This window comes from Barbus barbus (assembly GCF_936440315.1).
Source record: "Barbus barbus genome assembly, chromosome: 35".
NCBI lineage: Eukaryota > Metazoa > Chordata > Actinopteri > Cypriniformes > Cyprinidae > Barbus > Barbus barbus.
Window position 1 is genome coordinate 929,118 of NC_136763.1, and position 12,124 is coordinate 941,241.

At 41.3% G+C, this 12,124-nt stretch overlaps 2 protein-coding genes across 2 annotated transcripts in view; one reads left to right on the top strand and one right to left on the bottom strand.

Moving 5' to 3' along the window:
- LOC306855257 (pyrroline-5-carboxylate reductase 1, mitochondrial-like) overlaps positions 1-12,124 on the bottom strand; it is a 251,100-nt gene that overhangs the window by 9,313 nt on the left and 229,663 nt on the right. The gene's annotated exons all lie outside the window — the stretch shown is intronic.
- LOC306854745 (uncharacterized protein) lies at positions 2,778-8,081 on the top strand (the record flags this gene model as incomplete). The annotated part of the gene is made up of 2 exons (XM_079392986.1): positions 2,778-3,567; positions 5,359-8,081. Exon 2 carries the CDS (start codon positions 5,772-5,774, stop codon positions 8,079-8,081), a length of 2,310 nt encoding a protein of 769 aa, XP_079249112.1. The 5' UTR covers positions 2,778-3,567; positions 5,359-5,771.

A 12,124-nucleotide genomic window follows, 5' to 3' on the forward strand; every position in this document is an offset into this window, starting at 1 on the left:
ATGACTAAAACTAAACCTGAAATAAAAATAAATTAAACCTAAATAGAAATATATATTTTAAAAAACACTAATAGAAATGGCAAATGTTCAAAACAAATAAAAAAATAAAATAATTGAAAATTAAAAAATTTAAATAAAAAAAGCAACAGAAAATTAATCTATGAAGATTGGCACAAAATTATGATTGAAATTCCATTAGCATTCCTTTAGTATTTTTTGTCACTGCAGATACACATGAAACCAGTCGAGATGACCCCAGATGATGCTTCAGGTCAGAGGTCACGCAGCACAGATGCTCTCCATCAGCTTAACACGGATTATCAAACAACCTCGAGTTTATCCAGAGTCAGGAGACCATACTTCAAATTCCCTTTCTCATCAATTATATATTTATATATATATATATCAGAATATATCAGAAGGATTCAGGGGTGTTTTTGTCCACCATTACATTCAAAAGTCTCAGTAGAGGTTGAACATATCAATTGATAATAATAATTTGGCTTACCAAATAATAATCAGAGAAATCTATTTTTTAAATGAATATTGAACCTTTAGACAAGATACCATAAAAAGTGTGTTTTTTGTTGAGTAGCAAATCATATTTGCTCCATCAGGCTCTTATGACTCATATAGTGTGATATAGAGAGAATATGGAGGAAAAACAGCTCAGTTATATTCAGAGACTCAAACTGAGCAAAAATATGTATTTGCTGCAGATGCGGATATTTCTATGATTAAATTCTGATGTTTGTAAATCAATGAGATGTTTATAACAGTAGAGCTCTATCTGCAGGAGGTTTCTTGAAGCAGAGACACAGTTCTTCTGGATTTAGTCTCAGTTTGTTCTGTTTCTTCATGTCATTCCAGACAGACTGATGATGATCAGATCAGATCTCAAACATCTCACTGGATTATTACTATTAATGGCTAAATGAATGTTTCCTACTGACACACTCCAGCAGAAGATAGAAATAACTGACTTTAAACCAGTTTTAGCTGCTGGAGATACTAATTATTCATTTTTGGCCAGCAGTGTATATATTTTAAACATTAACTGTTCAGAGAACATCCAAAAATAACATGTTCAGAATGTAACCGCTGGATGTTTTTGGTTCATTTGGGAGCATGTTGTAATCATCATGTGGTTGTGTTTTAGTGAGCAGCTGAGGGAGAATGTGTCTGAATAGTGTTCATGTGCTATATATACAGCAGCTCTGTCTCTCATCTGTCCTCCTCTCCTCAGGAAGAAACGCGGGAAACCTTCGCGCCTCCTGACAGAGAGCTCGAGCGCCAAACTCCCGTCTTCCTCTATTAATAAGTTCATTAAAGTCCCGCGGCGTGGACACAATATGCCTCTCTGTGTCCGCCGGAGCGTACCGACACTCATCGGCTTTCTCCCTCAAATCCCCTCAGATTTATTAAAAATACCCAAATACATGAATCAGTTCAGTCTGAAAACGAATCCAGGCGAAGCGCGGACGACGATTTCTGTCCCCGTCATTAGACCGAGACCGAATACACTGATTGACGGGTTTCTTAAGAGGCTCATTTAGCGTGGAAAGAGAGAGAGAGTGTGAGAGAGTGAGAGTGTGAGAGTTAGAGAGAGTGAGAGTGTGAGAGAGTGAGAGAGTGAGAGTGAGAGAGAGAGAGTGAGAGAGAGAGAGAGAGTGAGAGAGTGAGAGAGTGAGAGAGTGAGAGAGAGAGAGAGAGAGTGAGAGAGAGAGAGAGAGAGAGAGTGAGAGAGTGAGTGAGAGAGAGTGAGAGAGAGAGAGAGAGAGAGTGTGTGTGAGAGAGTGAGAGAGTGAGAGAGAGAGTGAGAGAGAGAGAGAGAGAGAGTGAGAGAGTGAGAGAGTGAGAGAGTGAGAGAGAGAGAGAGTGAGAGAGAGAGTGAGAGTGAGTGAGAGAGTGAGAGAGTGAGAGAGAGAGAGAGTGAGAGAGAGAGTGAGAGTGAGTGAGAGAGAGTGAGAGAGAGTGAGAGAGAGAGTGAGAGTGTGAGAGAGTGAGAGAGTGAGAGAGTGAGAGAGAGAGTGAGAGAGTGAGAGAGAGAGAGAGAGAGAGTGAGAGAGAGAGTGAGAGTGAGTGAGAGAGAGTGAGAGAGAGAGAGAGAGAGAGAGAGAGAGAGAGAGAGAGTGAGAGAGAGTGAGAGAGAGTGAAAGAGAGAGAGAGTGAGAGTGTGAGAGAGTAAGTCTATATAGTCTTCTATATGATCAAAAATACAATGCAGTATGAAATTCCAATTCAAACCTGGCGAAAAATCCTAAAAGCAATAATCGAACCAATTGCACTATATTCAGTGAGATATCCATGGGCGGAGCGGGGAGGGGGGGGGGGGGGGGGGGGGGGGGGCTAATTGGGCTTAAGCCCCGAATGTTTTGTCAAAAGCCCTGAATCTTTTAGGTTTTTTAAAATAACTTCAACTTTGTTTCATTTCCTCTCAGTCTTTCTGACAGGAGCGGCAAAAAATGAAACAAAAGCTCTATTACCGTGCGTGGTGTCGGACGGTACTCGACGCGTCCGCAAGAGCGCGAAGGTGCCAAAAAAGTAACGAATAAGAATATACATCATCTTCTTCGTCGTAGTCATCTGGCGGGCGGTTGTATGTTTCACCGGCGTCGTAGCGAGCTTACTGGCTAATAATATGGACATAACAAAGTTTTTTATACGGAACAGTAAACCTCACCGGCCGTGTAACGTTAGGAGGAAGAGAATGGAGAGTGAAAAAGGAGCAAAAGAATGGAGATGTTTAATATGTTTACTAAATAGGTTAGTATTGTATATTTTTGTTTACTCACTATAACATTATCTTATTCAAAATGATAAAACATGCTTAAAAATGTAATTCATGCACTGTTCTATGCAAACATGTACTAGTCTATGCAAAAGTGTGATATCCTACTGTACTGGATGTCTGAATACTGATAAATGGTCTTAGAGTGCCATCTATTGGTCATACTGAGTATAGATGTTTTATAGGCCGTATACACCGGTCAAGGAGTACAGTAAACTTAGGATAACCTGGGGAACTTTGGGTGATTTCCAGAATATGAGGAATATGACAGATACATGTAACCAACTGTGATGTATGTCGTCTGGGATCACTGCCAACCAATGGGAGGAGAAGAAGAACTTTTACTTTTTAAAAATGACGAATACAGACGAATGCCACCATTAAAAAATAGACAAGGTGAACAAGTAATTAAATGTGGTAAATCAAACAGACATAGACAATGAGAATAACAGGAACTACCAAATATGGGCAATAAGAAACATATATATACTCTGTACCGACACTCACAGAATCAGAATCAGTCAATGGGACAGCTGCTTCTCGACTTTATTGTCTTGTTATAATAAAGTCTTTTCTTTCACATTTGAAACTCTGCTGTTTTTGAGCCTTTCTAATTGCACGACTGAGATCCAGACCATCGACGAGAGCACGATTTTCCACAACATAAAAGTGGCACCCCAGATGGGACTGGATTGAGGCTCCGGCGTCTTGAAGGGCCGTTGCAGGCGAGGGACCTGGGTTAACACGCAAACAATCCGAAATTACGAGGCCTCAAGGTAAGCAAGTTTTGCTTATATATTTGGATATAAGGAGATTGTTTGCTGGTTGACTAAGGGTTGAGCCTGTGGCGGTGTTTTGGGACAGGGCCTCACCAGCTAACGGACGTAAAATTATTTAAATGTAAAAAGGTGCATATGGATTGATGAGTTTCAAGTGTTAAAGGATATGCCCATTAGTTAAAAGAGCACAGATGGTGCCAAAATAAAGTAGTAGTGAAAAAGCCTAGTGAAGAAGGGCTAGAAGTGTGAGCGTCTAGTTAAGAGGGACGCTGAATGCCGGCACACGCCTAAGTTGAGAGGCGTGGGGATCTGTGGCTACCGGCCCCGGGATAGGGGGTGACTGCTCGGACAGGTCCGTTTCTAATCGAAACAGTTAGTTTTTGTTCGTTATATGTTATATGTTATATGTAAGTGTTGGTACACTTGAGTAATATATGTTTGTCTAAAAGTAAAAGTGCACGGTTATTTGATAAAACTGCAGAAGAAAATCACGTTAAGATTTGAAAAAGATCATATTGTATTGAATGGAATATTTTAACGGATTATTGAAAATTGAAAGAACTAGAAACACCCCAAAAAATTGGTTGTGTCGTTTGTTTGGGCATTCTCCACAGTGTCGACGCTGTGATCCAAATTGTGAAACTAAATTGTTGATAAAAAGAAAAGAATTGAAAAAGGCAATCTGAGCGCCTGTTTTCCCATTGTTGCGCCAGGGAGAGAAGAGGGGACCCGCGAGGGTGGGGGCTGAGGCTTTCTGTGTGTGTGTGTGAAGTGCTCGAGCAGTGTGTGTGTGTGTGTGTGCGAAAAGGAAGGAGAGGGAGAGAGAGATTCTGTTATTCTGAGTTTGCCCATACGGAGACATGAAGCGGACAGAAAAAATAAAACACATCGATTTGAATGACCCTGACACTGAACAAGAAAATCAGTTTCAGGCAGTATTGGTACAGACACAAGGTATTCGCAATCATTTTTGGTTGGAATCCAGCTTTATTGATCTCTATGGGCATGAACAGAAATTGACAGAATACAAGAAAAATATCTTTTTCAGAAAATTGATTAAGATTACAAATTTGGGAGAAAAATCAGCTGAATGGCCAGGAATAAATTGGCAAGATGTGGTAATGAAACATATAACGATTCGGCGATTGAAATACAATTTGTTTAGACTTTGGGATGCAGCTCTTCCTTGGATGGGAGCTGAGTCAAATGCAATTGACATCCCAGTTGAACCAGTTGTAGCACCGTATATTAAAAATAGTTGGGCACCCTGGCCAGTGCTCGAAAAAGGAGCTACAATTCTAGATAACATCCATCTCAGAGTGGAAGCTGAGACGAGAGAAGTGATTTGGACGTCCAGAGTGTTGTTTGAGTCACCAGAGATAGGAAGTGCGCAGCCTCTCTTTGTGACTGGCAGAACTCTGAGGCGCCTACTAGTGACGATTGAGCAGAAGTTACAGCCTCAGTTCATACGTCACGTGAGGGTGGAGATTCACGGAGATCAGGAAAGATCGGATTCATCTCAGTGCAAATTGCTAAAAACAATACTCAATTAAATTAGAAAAAGATAAGAAAAAGGAAGGATGGCAGAGGGGGAAATAAAGGGAAAAAAGAAAAGGGGAAAAAGAGGTAGAAAAATTTTAACAATGCCGGAAAGAAGCTTATTGATTGACTATATGGAACCTCTGTATCCGATGTGGTGCACAAGAAATGAATTGAATATCAATATAATTAGGATAAAAGAATTTTGTATAGAATTAATGCCATCTCTTAATTACTCAATTTGGACAGGAGGATTGACAGCAACAGGTCGCAAATTTCATGAGAGGAGACTGTGGAGTTTTGAAGCTTTCAGCTTGGGGGAACACATCATTTGGACAAAAGCTAATCTTCGGATAAAAGAAACAAAGGGCTTTGGGTTACCTTTTAAGTTATTAACCAGAAAACACATTGTGATTATTCTAAAATATTTGAGATACACTAACCAGATTTCTTAAAAAAGGTGATAAAGTCCTCAGCCCAGTACAAGTCCAGGTGTAATCAGGGGTCGGATACTTTTAGTGATCCTCGTCTGATGAGCTTGGTGAAGAATTAGCTATTAAGTTTTAAACCACTGGGATTATAGAGGTAAAATCACCTAATAAACAGAGAAATAATTAGATAAAAACTATTTGCTAAATAAATTGATAGGGAAAAATTTTATAATGTCTAGTCCAGTAGAATTATTGGCCTCTGAAAATCCAGCATGTAAAGAAAATATAGGGGGACTCTCGAAAAAATGGGCAAAGAGAACAAAGAAATTGGCCACCAAGTGGCCGGTAGAGGGAACATTTAATGTGGCTATGTGTAGAGAGATGGAAGTGCTGATTAAAAATCACAAGACCAATGACAAATCTAGAAAACGAAATGACAAGAGGGAACAAGAATTAGGGGTGTTGAATTTATTCAAGCAATATGGGATTAAATTATGGAAATTGGAAAGGGGAAACAAAACGGGTGAAGTAAAAGAAGAAAGACCACCTCCATATGCTCCTTGCTGTGACCAGGTCGTCAATCAGATGCCAATCATACAGGGAAAAATAGATATAAAAGGACCCATAGAATTTGAGGGGTATGTACATGAAACAAGCTCAGACGAAGAGATAGAAGCGCAGAGCTGCCCAGAATCATTGTCATTAGAAAGTAGGGAGAAAGAATATGCTTGCAGGGTCGTGAAGGAGGGGCTGGAGCCACAGGAGGAAAGGCTGGAGCTACAGGAGGAGGGGCAGTGGACATCTACACCAGCACCACAGCCGAGAGAGAGAGAGAAAGCAGCAATCTACAAAGAAGAGCCAAGAATTGAAGGAAGGGGGGCTGGAGCCCACAAGAAGAAAAATAAATCAGGAGCACCTCCCACACGTCATGAGCTTGAATCAATGTTAAAGGAGATGGAAGAGCGTTATAAGCGCGAAACAGCAGCAGGTGGCGGCAGTGAGAGAAGTGAGGAGAGTGAGTCAGAAAGATCATCTGAGGAAGGAGCGCCCTCTGCTGACTCAATACAGGAAGAACTGGCTGAGATGGAGGAAAGATGCAACAGGACAAGAGAGAAAATCAAGCAAGCTATTAACATGACAAGAGAAGAATATGAGCAGGTAGAGAGATCATTACAACAAGAAGCAAATGAATTATTGCATCTTCAGTCAAAGCAGCCTCATTCAAGTCTGCGTTACCCAGTTCAGCGAAAACAGTACAAACAAGTTGAAGGGATACTGACCTTACAGGACATAGAGCCACTGAAAGATCAGCATCAAGTGCAAAGGCAAAGAAATGAAGACAGATCAGCACGGACGATGAGATCTCCAACAAGAACAACAGAAGAAGCCAAGGATGGTGAATCAAGACATCAGTGCCCAATTCTCATCAAGCAAGGGCATGCTCAATATATACCCTGGGCTGGTCAAGATTTGGACTCTCTAGTGTCCCGCCTCCCAGATATTCATGAAGGAGCTGGAAAATGGATCAAAACAGTGGAAGAAGAAACAACTGGAAAACTTTTGGCACTAGGTGACATCAAAGCATTGCTTGTAAAGTGCCTAGGAGCCTCCAAGATGAATGACATCCTAAAGCAGTCTGGCCTTCTGCATGCAGTGGACAGACCTGAAGCAGATGGAACCTCCTTTGACAAACATCGACGTGATATTTGGAGGGTGCTGAGAGCTGAGTACCCAATGCAAACTGACCCAAGCTGTCTGAAGGGGGAGCCGATGGGAGAAATAGAAAATCCTACCACCTACATACAGAAACAACTGAGACGATGGAAAGAAGAACTGGAAAGAGATCCTGAACAAGACAGAGTACTGACAGCACTCTTCAGGACTGCAATTGTGGAAGCCATGCCTGCATCAGTAAAGCTGAAGCTGGAAGATGTGGTAGGTCTGAATTCAAAGTCACACAAAGAATTCAGAGATCATGTGGTTCATGCTGTGGAACAATACAGAAAGCAAGAACTGAAGATGAGAAATCAAGAAAAAGAACTACAAAGAAAGCTGACCCAAATGCAACTTGAAGAGCTCCTGAACAAAAAGAAAAGGATCCTCGCAGTGCAAAAGGAAGACTCCTCAGCTGTTATGGCACCTGTCAACACTTCAGTGCCAGTTAATCCACCAGCACCAATGAATGTGGCTTCACCAGCAAATCAGATTGTGACAACACAGGTGCCACCTGCTGGACCAGGGAATGCACCACAAGGACAGCAACCAGTGGTAATATATCTCAAGCCAGAGCAAACAAACAACAGGAATTGGAACAGACCGCAACAAGGAGGTCGTGGTAGAGGCAGATTTAACAACAATCAACAGAGACCAGGAATATGCTGGGGATGCAATCAGCCTGGACATCTTAAGAGAGACTGTCCCTCCAATCCTTGGATGCAAGACCAACTGATGACAACAGGGGTTGGTTATGAACAACAACCAATACAGACCCGAGCTCAAGGACCTGTCAACCCGTGGCGTGGTCCTAATCAAGGTTACTAGGGCTGCCCAGAGAATCCTGAGGGGAGGAACCAACTTCCAATGATATCTTCGGATGCCGATCAAGAACCAATGTTGCGAGTTAATATTGAAGGAAAACCAATAACTCTTATGCTTGATACAGGGGCATCGTACTCGTGCTTAAATCCAAGATATGCCTCGCACCTCCCCATGTCTGGAAAATATATAAAGACAGTAGGATTCTCGGGAGTGACTCAGCTACTTCCTATGACGACCCCTGTAAGCATAAGTTTAGAAGACACAGAAATAAGATTACCAATTTTAGTTTCAGAACATACACCTGTCAACCTGTTAGGTAGGGATGCTATATGTAAATTGAAAATGCAAATATGGTGTACTCCAGATGGAATTTATATAAATGATAGAGCAGTGAGACAAATGAATTTGACAGACGTACAACAAACACAAGAGCCATGTGCTAATATATATTGGTTAGGGGATTTGTATAAAGACGTAGAAAAAACACTTAGCAAATGGGGAAGATACATAAGAGAACAACTTTGTGAACCAAGTCTACCAAAAACTGAATTTCATTGTACTATGAAGTATGATGAAAGTAAAGACCCAGAATTTGAAAAAAGGTGGCTAAAAGACACAAAAGAACTAACTATCCCCATGATGTCACAATATATAGTGATAGGACCAAAAGGTGCAGCTCTGCAGGTAGATAGAGAAGAATTCATTGATGAGTGGTTTGATGTGCCTAACTCAGTTCCCCATGTCACTCTGTATGTAAATAAAGACTGTGTTTCTAAAGACTTAGGCCCCATGATGAAAAAAGCAGAAAAAAGTAAGTGGGAAGTTACAGAAAATCCTCTAATATTTCAATCAACAGATGACCAGTATCTTAAGATTTTATGTGCAACTCCAATGATGGGAGTTCCTAGAATGATTGTAAATACAAAAAGCAAACCAAAAGTTGAGGAACATCAAACAAAACAGACTGAATTAATAAGAGAAATGGAGAGGCAAGTGCCATCAGAATTATGGTCACAACATGAAACTGATGTAGGGCTAGTAAAGTCAGCTAACCCGGTTAGAATAATACTTAGACCTGGAGCTACAGTACCTAGGAAAAAACAATACCCCTTGAAACCAGAAGCTGTAGAAGGAATAAAAAAGACAATCGAGGGGTTAATGACAGCAGGAGTGCTAATTGAAATCAATAGTCCTAGCAACACTCCAATATTGCCAGTAGCTAAAGCAGATAAATCCAAATGGCGTCTGGTGCATGACCTGAGAGCAGTAAATGAGATTGTGGAGGACTGGCCTGCGGAGGTTCCAAATCCGCATACGCTGCTAACCAATGTTCCATCTACTGCTAACTATTACACTGTGATTGATCTGTGTTCTGCCTTTTTCAGTGTTCCCCTGTCAGAGGAAAGCAGACCATTGTTTGCGTTCACCTATCAAGGTAAAAAATTAAGTTATACTCGAATGCCCCAGGGCTTCAAGCACTCGCCCCACATTTTTAATCAGGTATTAAAAACAGATCTAGAGGACCTCAGGTTAGATAGTACCCTAATACAGTATGTAGATGATTTGCTTCTTGCTTCTGCAACTCTGGAACAGTGTCATCAGGACTCAATTAAAGTGCTTACTAAATTAGCAGAGGGGGGACATAAGGTTTCCAAAGACAAGCTCCAATATTGCCTGCCACAGGTTGAGTACTTAGGACGAACAATATCACATGGGATGAAAGCAATATCACCCAGTCAATTAGAGGGCATTAGCAAAGTACCCCAACCTCAAACAGTAGGGCAGATGATGACTTTTCTAGGAATGACAGGTTTTAGTTCAGATTGGATTGAAGACTATGCCATTAAAACAGCCCCGTTAAGAGCCTTAATGAAACAAGTGGGTCATCAAAATCTTAGGGCACCACTGACATGGACAACAGATGCATTAATAGCATTTGAATCATTAAAAAGAGAATTGCAGTCTGCACCTGCATTAGCAACACCAGCATATGACCAAGTATTTCATTTGTATGTTGCAAATAGAAAAGATGGCTATGCATCTGCAGTACTTATGCAAGAGACTTGTAGTGGAAGGAAAAAACAACCAATTGCCTACTACAGCACAAAATTAGACAGTGTGGCTGAAGGATACCCGCCATGCTATCAACAAGGATTAGCAGCAGTGTACTTTGCATATGAAAAAGCCTCTACAATAACTATGGGTTATCCAGTCATAATATATGCACATCATAAGATAGTGGAATTGTGGGAACAGGGTAAATTCGTTCTTACCCCTTCTAGGTGTCTGGCATATTCAACATTATTGACCTTTCCAGATATAACGATAAGGAGATGCACAATAGTCAATCCAGCCAATCACATACCTTTGCAAGATGAGGGAATACCTCACGAATGTGTAGCTGACTCCTTAGCATTCACCAGATTAAGACCAGATTTAGAATCAACACCCATCTCTGAGGCACAGGTTGATTACTTTGTAGATGGATCATGCTTCAGAGACCATTTGGGTAATCACGCAGGATTTGCAATTGTTAGATGTGACAGTGATGATTTTATTCCAGTGGTGGTGCAGCATTGTGAACAACCATGCTCAGCACAACTGGCAGAGTTGAAAGCTCTTACTGAAGCCTGTAAATTAGCTAAAGGCATATCAGCAAATATTTATACTGATTCTGCGTATGCTCATGGTGTATGTCATCTTTTTGGAGCAGTTTGGAAGCAAAGGGGATTTAAGAAAAGTGATGGTACACCAGTACAACATGGTGATCAGATAATTGATTTAATAACAGCTATGATGCATCCAAAGAGATTGGCCATCGTTAAATGCCAAGCACACAAGAAGGGTAATGACTTTGTGATTAGGGGCAATAATGAAGCAGATAAATATGCTAGACAAGCATCTGGCTGCACTACAGCAATAATGGCTCCGTCCATTCTAATTCAACCTCAGCCTCAATTAGCAGATGTAGCACGGATGCAGCAACAAGCTACCCCATATGAACTCAGTGTATGGCAACAGAGAGGAGCGACAAGAGACGTAAATGGGCTTTGGCGGTCACATGAAGGACAAATGATAGCTCCCACACCATTGCTTACAATCCTGATCTCTGACGCGCATGGTTTCGACCATTGCGCGAGGGGGGAAGTGATTAGAAAGGTAAAACGCCAAGGATTTTGGTCACCTTATTTACAAGCAATGGTGGACGAGTATCTGTCTGAGTGTGACGTCTGTGCCCAAAATAATGTAAGAAAGGGAACAACCGCACCCGTAGGTCATATTCCTGTCCCAGAGGGGCCATTCAAACATTTGGTAATGGACTATGCAGATATGATAAGAACTGTCAGAGGTAAAAGATATTTACTGGTTATAATTGACAGATTTAGTAGATGGGTGGAAGCTGTTCCATCAGCAGACCAAGGGGCTCAAACAGTGATTAAATTTCTGACCAGAGAAGTAATTCCCAGATTTGGAATACCATCCCAAATTAGTTCAGACAATGGGTCAGCATTCATTCAAAGAACAGTAAAGGCAGTAATACAACAGTTAAGGGTAAAGCAACGTCTAGGTTGCGTCTACAGACCTCAATCTCAAGGGATAGTGGAACGAATTAATGGGACTCTCAAGGCGAAATTGAACAAAATTTGCGCCGATACAAAATTAAATTGGGTAGATGCACTGCCCCTGGCGTTGATGAGTTATCGTATGCAAACAAATAGGATAACAAACTTGACCCCACATGAAATGCTGACAGGTAGACCAATGCCAGTCCCATATTTGAGAGGTCCATATGAAGGACCGCCCCTTGAACAGTTGCAAATGGAGTTAAAAGCATATATGAAACAGCTGACGAAAATTCATGAAGCCATCCATACACAAGAACAGAATAGAGGTCCAAGAGAGGAAGAGGAAACACCTAGTGTTATACAACCTGGAGATCAGGTATATTTGAGGGTCTTTAGAAGGAAATGGAATGAGCCAAGAAGGGAAGGGCCATACACTGTAGAAAGAGCCACCCCAACAGCAGTACAGGTGCAAGGTAGCAC